We start from the raw sequence: 9,849 nt of genomic DNA, 5'->3' as shown, positions 1-9,849 counted from the left end.
ACCTATGATGAGCTGACTTGAACATGTGTTAAGCATCGCATATTGTCGTGCATTATTTAAAATATTGTTGCTGTTCACATTACGGCATCCTTATCGGTTAAAACAAGTCCGTGAATTCCAATCGCGTTTTGCCAACGATACATTCTTACAAGTAAAGTCGGTGTGAATTCTTATAAAAACTAGTAGAACTGTTTAATTGTCTAACTCTTAAAGGGGCCTTCTAACAGATAAAGCGTCGTATCGACGCGATTCGATATTTTGGGAAACTGCGAGGATTGCTTACATAGCTAAACAATACATCCGCTCTGAAGACGAGCGTAGATGGTCGAGTATTCTATGCGGGAGGCTTTTTACTCCAGGAATCGAGGGGTCAGTAGTTCGAGCCCTGTTGATAGTTACTTTGTTTTTCTTTCTTTTTTTAAATTGTATTCTTTTTTTTTTTCACTGGAGATTTTTAGTTTAAATGTTTAAATTTATCAATATAAAGCATTTAAAGCATTTAATGAAAAGCTTCAATACATGTCAAAATCTGTTGGACGGCCTCTTTAATGTCTTTATGTTTTTAACCCCCCCTCCCCCGGAAGGATATATTGTTTGCGTTATCTGTCTGTAACAATATTTGTAGGGCTATATCGCAGTTTCGATACAAGATTTCAACATGAAATTGTATGGGTGTATATTTATCAATGAGGAGACCCATAACCCTACACATTTTGAAAAAAAGTGTTATTGGCCTTTGTCGTTTTTGTATGATGCAATTGTGCAGGACAATATCTCAGTTACAATACTTAATTTCAACATGAAACACCATGAGTGTATATATATCAATGAGGAAAAGTGCCGTGCATTAGAACCGCAACACTACACTTTCTTAAATAAGAGTAATTGCCCTTTGTTTTTATGTATTGTGTTACACAAGTAAGGTGAATTTCGAAAAAAAGTGTATTCCACGTGCGTTTTCAGGAGCCACGTTGAATATCATGCTGAATGTTGGCGTCATCAAGTCGTCTGGCATCCTGTTCGTTGCCTTCCAAGAACGCTTCCAGTCTACGTCAGCGACGACGTCACTCTTGTCCACCGTTCAAAACTTCACATACAGCATATTTGGTAAGAATATTTGCAATCCATGTTAACAATTCGCGTACTAGGAAGAGGCAAACTGGATGCACCGATCATTTACTTAATAAATAGCACTGTGGGTAAGACAATAGTAATGTCAGAGATAGAAACTTACTTTTTACGGTATGTCGCCTAGGCGGGCAACTATCTTTAGTACTTTGGCAGCCCGGTAAACGAGTAAGAAGCCCAGATTTATGTACACGTCATAATTATCTAATAATTATTTTTAACACAAACTAAATCATGCAAGCTTTCACTTTGTAAATAACAACCGTCGACCATTAACTTACCGTCATGTCGCGCCACGATACGATAAATTCTTGATATTGCAAACCAAATATGAACGCAGAGGAACGATTTTTTCAAGAAGTGTTTATACATACCTAGAATATTCAAAGTGAATGTATTTGTCATTTAAAAGCATTGATAAAGATTGTATACCATTGTTTTGGTATTTATCATTATAACACGCTACGTAGAAAAAAGTGTCAGTATGTCAACGGAATAACACAACTTATTTGAAAAATGCGCACTCATGCATGTTAAATTACTATATAAGCATTTGCTTTTCTTAAAAATATTTGGCCGGGTGGCGATGTCCGTCTGCAATATGTCAACGCCACGCGCTAACTCGCATTTAAGCCACGATTGGGATGCTGTTCCTGTAAATGTTGGTTCTTGTTGTGATTTATTTCAGCAATTTCCATGCTTCCATTCGCATCTCGTTAACTCGTGTTTTCGTCACTCACGACTTGCTTATTGTCCCCTACTATTGAGACCGGAGGGGACTTATGTTTTGCGGTCTTTCAGTCTCTCAGTCAGTCGGACAGTCTGTCACACTTTTCTGGATCCTGCGATAACTTAAAAAGTTCTGCATATTTTTTCATGAAATTTGACACATATACGAATGGCAATATGGAGATTATGCACGTCATTTCATTTTGTTCCTACGTCAAGAATTCTGGTTGCTATGGCAACGAATAGACTAGAAATATTGCTGAAAATGGTCGATCCTGCGATAACTTTAAAATGTCTTCATATTTTTTCATGAAACTTGAAACATGGATAGATGACAATATGGAGATTATGCATGTCATATCATTTTGTTCCTACGTCAAGAATTCTGGTTGCTATGGAAACAAATAGACTAGACATATTTCTGAAAATGGTGGAGTTTTACAGGTAGGAGACCATATTACTTTGCAATAGTCTTGTTTGTACTTAACATAACTCACGACTCGCTTACTCGTAGTTCACTTAACTCACAGCTTACTCGTTTTGAAGAGTTGCTTTCTCGCATTTCACTCCACTCATGACTCGATAACTCGTATTTTACTTCACACACCAATTGCTAGTTCGTATTTCACTAAAACCACGACTGGCTAAAGTGTATTTCACTCCTCACATGACGCGATAAATTGTATTCCACATAACTCACTATTTGCCAATTCGTATTTTACGTCACTATAGACTCGTGACCTCGTATTTCACTCCGCATGACTCACCTGCTCGTATTAACGTCAACTCAAAACTCGCTAAATCGTATTTCACTTCACACGAGACTTGCAAACTCGTGTTTCACTTTACACACGACTCGATAAGTCGTATTTCCCTTCACTCACTACTCGCTTTTACTGTTAACACGACTCGCAAACTCGTTTTCCTATTAACACACGACCCGCTAACTTGTAATTCACTTCACTCACGACTAGCATACCTGTATTTCACTCCACACACGACTGGCAACATCGTATTTCAGTCCAGATGTGACTCGCTAACTCGTATTTTACTCCAGCCACGAAACGTCAACTCGTATTTCACTTAACTCAATAATGTCTAACTCGTATTTCACTCCACTCATGACTCGCTAAGTCGTTTTTAACTTCAGCACTTCTGGCTTAATCGTGTTTCTCTCCACACACGACTCGCTCGTATTTCACTTTACACAAGGCTCGCTAACTCGTATTTCACTCCGCAAACGACACGCTTACTCGTTTTTTCCAGCCACGCTTGTGATGTTGCTGGGTGTCAAATTGGCCAGCTGCCGGACCCTGGTGGCGATTGGGGCGCTGGTGAATTCTGCAGCCTTCGTCATGTCCTCGCTGGTCGGCAATATTTCCCTGCTCATGTTCTCCTACGGTATCCTTAATGGTAACGATTTACATTCGGGGAATCGTTGATGACATGTTGGTCGATCTGTTGTCCAGGGGGTAGGAGATGCGTATACGGGAACTGACCAAGTTTCAATGAGATTAATTGGAATTTACAAAATGGCGTCGGTTTCCCCTCAATATACGAGCATATAGATGCCAGTTTGAAGTTCCTCCCTTACTTCCTTCCTTCCCTTCGTCACACGTTTGTAACAGTTTCTCATAGCGCCTTCAATATTTTACCGATCCCTTGCATATTTGGCATGTTGGTACCTTGCATGGACCTCTACCTTTTGATGAGGTTTGAGGTCACTGGGTTAAGATCAAGGTCACCGAGGCTAATAATAGATTTGTCCGTCCCACTTTTGTTACAGTTTCTCATAGCACCTTCAATATTTTTCCGATCTCTTACATATTTGTCATGTATGTACCGTTCATGGACCTCTACCTTTTGATAAGATTTGAGGTCACTTGGGTCAAGGTTACCGAGGCTAATAATAGATTTTTCCGTCACAAATTTGTTACAGTTTCTCATAGCACCTTCAATATTTTTCCGATCTCTTACATATTTGACATGCAGGTACATTTCATGGACTTCTACCTTTTGATGAGGTTGAAGGTCACTGGGGTCAAGTTCAGGGTCACCGAGGCTAATAATAGATTTTTCCGTCACAATTTTGTTACAGTTTCTCATAGCGCCTTCAATATTTTACCGATCTCTTACATATTTGGCATGTAGCTACCTTGCATTGACCTCTACCTTTCGATGAGGTTTGAGGTCACTGAGGTCAAGGTCAAGGTCACCGAGGCTTATAATAGATTTGTAAGGTGGTTATTAACACATAGATTGACAAAGCGCATCATCGGCGAGAATCCATCAGTTTCACTGATATTATTGTTAATGTTTATAATTTGTTTATTCTTGTTACAATCTTGACACAAACATCTAAGGGAAGCAGCACCAACACCATAGAGCCGAAATGGAGTATTCGTTTTTATTGTAACGAAATATTACTATACACTGGCGTACCGAGTGAATATACACCATACTTTTTCACGAAAAGCCAAATATAGACGCCTTTTTGTAAGTCAGTTCCAACTAATTTCACTTAAACGCAGTTATCTCCAGTATACGCATGCCCCCCTCCTCCGCGATAGTGTATACTATTTCGAATGTTTGTGCATGGGAAAAAGAAATCAACCTGGAATTATTTAGGTTTCTTAGTTTGCCAGGAAAATAAAATGAACAAAACTATTTGCTTATCTTACAAACATCGGGTCAAATTGGTTTATTTCTTAAATAATGATATATAGAACTTTTCATCGTCTTTAATATTCTTCGTCATACAATTGTTTTCGCTTGTAATCGGGGTTAAATTTTCTCATGAATTAAGCGAATTTCAAGAGGACAGTGAGCTCATCATCTCCGGTACCCTGTACAATAATAAATCAATAATTGAACAGAATTACTACAGTTTTGCCGTTACATAAATACCTATTATTGAACATGAATATTTAAAGGAGTCGGCAATTCATTCTCCATCGCCACATCGCTGACGATGGTCAGCCTGTATTTCAATAAACGTCGTGGGCTGGCCAACAGCCTGGCAATCTGCGGGGGTTCCGTCGGCGGTCTGGTGTTTGCGCCTCTCCAGACCGCCATGTTAGAACACCTCGGCTACAACGGTTGTCTACTAATCATGGCGGCGCTCCTTTTGAATGGATGCGTGAGCGCCGCGCTCTTCCGGCCAACGACGTTCTATACGAGTCGATCTCGCCGCTGCGGCATCAGCGGTGGTGACAGTAAAGAGACGCGAGTGTTGATAGCGTCCGATGAGCGCCAGACTGGGGATAATGCAATGGCAACGTTAAAAAATGTAAAGAATGAGACGAGGGGAGATCGGATCGAGCATGAAGGCCTACAGCCAAAAACAACGGGGCCGAGCATATGCAGGACTGCGGATCAACAGTTGGAAATCCATCCCAAATTTGGTGAGAACACGGCATTAGGGATGAATGGCGATTCTCCACTGATTCAAGAGTACTTCTATCGAGAAAGAAGCTATAGCGATTCTGGAAAGGAGAACTTCCGCAAACAAAACGATGACATAGGTTCAAGAAATATTGACGTGGTTTCGTCAAATGACACTCAAACTGATAAGAGCAGCTCTCGTAGCTTTGAACTAGATGCAAGCAACAATATGATACATAGTTTAAAAGATCTCGTCACTAGTGTTAATTCATCGTCGGCGTCCATTTTTGCAAACGCAGACCATATATCCGGTTCAGCACTAAATCTTTCCTACGGCCCGTTACGTATACAGTCGATTCAGGAGCTGAACGTTTCCCCTGAAAATGAGTCTCCTAAAGCATCTCGTTGCTTAGCCTTTATAAAGACATTAACAATAATGTTCGACGTAAAAACCATAAAAATGCCGATATGCATCGCTTTTCAACTATCTGCAATGCTGCAATGCCCGTCTTCAATGCTCAGTACTATCTACATAGCGCCGTACGCTAAAGAAAACGGACTGGACACGAGCGACTTGGCTCTGTTGGTTACTGTCTTCAATTCAGTGGATCTCGTAGCGCGAATAGCCACCGCGTTCATCTCTGACAGCAAGTTCGCGCGGCGGTCTACCATGGTTGCGGCGTCAGCTATGGTTATTGCCCTGGCGTCTCATATGTTGCGTTGGTTTCGCTCGTTCAGCGCTTTGATGGCGTTTGCGGTGTTACTGGGACTAGTTAATGGCGTGTACTTCTCGCTCTACGCTGTGATCATCGTGGACTACATGTCAGTAGAGCGACTCAAGAGTGTCCTCGGCATTAATGCGCTCGTACATGGATCATCCGTAGCACTCACGTTTTATTTAGTAGGTAGGTAATCTGTTAAAAAAATCAGGGTATATGAGCGTAACGCCGCGTCCTTTCTAATCCAGAAATTTCATATGATTTAAAGCTTCTCTATGTACCAACTGTATTTTAAATATAACTATTGTTCTTGGCGCATTAGTTATCGACACTAGATTCTTTAAATATCGTTTTAGTATTTTTTAACAATTGTGAAAAAAGAAAGCTCATCATTATTGAAATTTCTCACTCAGATTACAAATTGTTGCGGCATTTCATCGAAAAGTATGTACCTTATACAGTCATGAATGTTGTCAGATCGATGTTATTGTCAGTGCCGAGGTCGTAGTAAGAACTTGACTCGATGATCAAATCCTTGTTTCAGGTCTGCTGCGTGACTTCACCGGTTCCTACGTGTATTCCTATCACTTGCTGGGAACCATGTCGCTGCTAGGTGGTGTTATCATGTTCTGTCTACAGTTCATAGGTGAGAACCAGGGTGCCATTGATACGACCCCGAAGCGAAAAAGCCATCTTGACAGCTAATTAACTTTTACAGTACATTAAATGCCAAGAAACCATGCCGTCATTATTGTCTATTTTGAAGATTTAATCTTTATTTTGTTTAACTATCCATTTTGGAAACTATTTTTATTGCGTATACAAATAAGTCGTACGTGCTTATTATATTGAATCATATTTTGGTATTTTGTAGATTTCTGTCATGGTATGGACTGATTTAGTTTCATTTTAAATGATTCTACGTGATTTAATTTTCAGTAATGTATTGTACGTTGATGCCAGGTTTTATTACATTGAAGTCTCTCAGTTCGGAATGCAATTCTAGTTTATGTGTGAAATTCTATACACTCTTTAGTTTTTATTTTGAATTCTATAGAATTGAATTATATATGGAACGGCGATAGTTTATATTGATCATGTTAAATGATAAATGTCCATTTGTGAATGAGTTATTTTATTTGTGTTTTTCGTGCTGGGATTGTGACGAATATTTAGCGCAATTTTAGACACATTTGTGTATATGCTAAGAGTGCTTTATATATATTCGAATGTGTGTTGTTCTCTCTTTTAAATAGATTCGCAACGTAATTGCAGTTATGATTCAACATTTACCCATCCCTATAGAAATATCCCTTCCCGTCACCACAGATATATACATTTTAATCACTGCAAAAAAATCCGTTAATCCATTTATGCCTAGCGTCTAGAAGCAAGAGGGCATGAAAGGCCTTAAGTCGCTAACCTGAGATAACGGGATATGATTGGGACAAATCTTCTGACCAAGTTTCATGAAGATCGAAAAATAAATGTGGCCTCTAGAGTATTAACAAGGTTTTACTAAAGCCATATATGGAAAAATGCCACGCCCCCTGGCAGCAATGTTTTTCAACCAACCGGCATCATCCATTGAACTCATCCAAGATATAATCGGGATGAATCTTCTGATTAAGTTTCATGAAGATAGGACAGTAAATGTGGATTCTAGAGTGTTAACACAATTTTTCTATAGCCATATAAGGAAAATGCCCCGCCCCTTGGAAGCCATCTTTTTAAAGCAAACGTAATTATTTTCAAAATCATCTAAGATATCATTTAGACCAATCTTCTGACCAGATTTCATGAAGATTGGACAATAAATGTGGCCTCTAGAGTGTTAACAAGGTTTTACTATAGCCATTTAAGGAAAAATGCCCCGCCCCTGGTGGCCATGTTTTTAAAACAACCAAAACCATTTTCGAACTCATCCAAGATATCATTGGGACAAATCTTCTGACCAAGATTCATGATGATCGGAAAATAAATGTGACCTCTAGAGTGTTAACAAGGTTTTACAATAGCCATATCCGGAAAAATTCCCCGCCCCCGTGGTGGCCATGTGTTTCAACCAACCGTCATCATTTTTAAACTCGTCCAAGATTAACAAGATTTAAATATTGCCATATAAGGAAAAATGACCTGCCCCTTGGCAGCCATGTTTTTCAAGCAAAGCCCGCTGCAAAGGCTACCATTTTCGAACTCATCCAAGATATCATTAATACAAATCTTCTGACCAACTTTCATGAAGATCGAAAAATAAATGTGGCCTCTAGAGTGTTAACAAGGTTTTACAATAGCCATATAAGGAAAAATGCCCCGCCCCCTGGCGGCCATGTTTTTCAACCAACCGGCATCATTTTCAAACTTGTCCAAGATATAATTGGGATAAATCTTCTGACCAAGTTTCATAAAGATTGGACAATAAATGTGGCCTCAAGAGTGTTAACAAGATTTTACTATAGCCATATATAGCCATATAAGGAAAAATGCCCCGCCCCTTGGTAGCCATGTTTTTCAAGCAAAGGTTACCATTTTAAAACTCATCCAAGATACCATTGGGACACATCATCAGAGCAAGTTTCATGAAGATCTAAATATAAATGTGGCCTCTACAGTGTTAACAAGGTTTTACTTTAGCCATATGAGGAAAAATGCCCCGCCCCCTGGCGGCCATGTTTTTCAACCAACCGATATCATCTTCAAACTCGTTCAAAATATTATTGGGATGAATCTTCTGACCAAGTTTTATGAGGATCGGACAATAAATGTGGCCTCTAGAGTGTTTCAAGGTTTTGCTATAGCCTTATATAGCCGTATAAGGAAAAATGCCCCGCCCCTTGGCACCCGTGTTTTTAAAGCAAACGTAACCATTTTCGAATCATCCAAGATATTATTCAGACCAATTTTCTTACCAAATTTCATGAAGATTGGACAATAAATGTGGCCTCTAGAGTGTTAACAAGATTATACTATAGCCATATAAGGAAAACTGCCATGCCCCCTGGCGGCCATGTTTTTTCACCGATCTAGACCATTTTCGAACTGTCCAAGATATCAATGAAACCAATGTTTTGACCAAATTGTATGATGATTGGGCGAAAATTGTGACTTCTAGAGTGTTCACAAGGTTTCTCTATAGCCATATAAGGAATACTGCCCCCCCCCCCGGCGGCCATGTTTTCCAACGGACCGGAACCATTTTTGAACTCAACCAACATATCATTTAGACAAACATTTTGACAAAATTACATGAAGATTGGGCATCAAATGTTTCTTCTACAGTGTTCACAATGTTTTTTCTTTTTTTTACCTAGTGACCTAGTTTTTGACCCAGCATGACCCAGTTTCGAACTCAGTCGAGGTATCAATGAGACAAATTTTCTGAATAAATTTCATGAAGATTAGACAATAAATGTGGCCTCTAGAGTGTTCACAAGGCAAAATGTTGACGACGGACGACGCACAAAAGGCGATCACAAAAGCTCACCATGAGCACGTTGTGCTAAGGTGAGCTAAAAAGGCTTGGCAAACAGCATAGACCCAGATATGCGGCGTCTCATCAGGGTCTGCGCTGTTTGCTTAAAGGAATTTTTGTGAGAATTATTATAAATACAGAAATAAATATACTAGACATCCCTAATTTTGGAAATAAATTGATTCAATTTAGAAGGATGGGAGAGTCCACTAGGCATACATGGGTTAAAATAGTTTTATAGCGCGAGTTGTTTTCATGTTCACAAAAAGCGTGAACGACTTCAGAGGCCACTCAGTTCATAATGCATTACGTAAACAAGTAAAGTGCATGGCAACTAAACACTGCAGACATGCTCAGCCAGACAGTTTATCTCAGTGTGTGCATGCGTCACAACTACTGAAACTTACTTGGTCGAAA

At 39.5% G+C, this 9,849-nt stretch overlaps 1 protein-coding gene across 1 annotated transcript; it reads left to right on the top strand.

The window, feature by feature from the left end:
- Positions 1-980: 980 nt before the first annotated feature.
- On the top strand, positions 981-6,665 carry LOC127839610 (uncharacterized). The gene is made up of 4 exons (XM_052367998.1): positions 981-1,107; positions 3,124-3,270; positions 4,791-6,146; positions 6,505-6,665. The coding sequence occupies exons 1-4, from the start codon at positions 981-983 to the stop codon at positions 6,663-6,665; spliced, it is 1,791 nt and encodes a 596-aa protein (XP_052223958.1).
- Positions 6,666-9,849: the final 3,184 nt, after the last annotated feature.

The sequence above is a fragment of the Dreissena polymorpha genome, chromosome 7 (genome assembly GCF_020536995.1).
Source record: "Dreissena polymorpha isolate Duluth1 chromosome 7, UMN_Dpol_1.0, whole genome shotgun sequence".
In the NCBI taxonomy this organism is placed as follows: Eukaryota; Metazoa; Mollusca; class Bivalvia; order Myida; family Dreissenidae; genus Dreissena; species Dreissena polymorpha.
Note: the sequence above shows the minus strand (reverse complement) of the source record. Positions and strands in the feature narration are given on the sequence as shown.

Excerpts from the sequence above, each read along its gene's own strand:
- LOC127839610 (XM_052367998.1), top strand. The coding sequence starts at position 981 with ATGCTGAATGTTGGCGTCATCAAGTCGTCTGGCATCCTGTTCGTTGCC. Across the intron at positions 1,108-3,123 it reads CTTCACATACAGCATATTTG|CCACGCTTGTGATGTTGCTG; the intron begins GTAAGAATATTT and ends CGTTTTTTCCAG. Across the intron at positions 3,271-4,790 it reads CTCCTACGGTATCCTTAATG|GAGTCGGCAATTCATTCTCC; the intron begins GTAACGATTTAC and ends GAATATTTAAAG.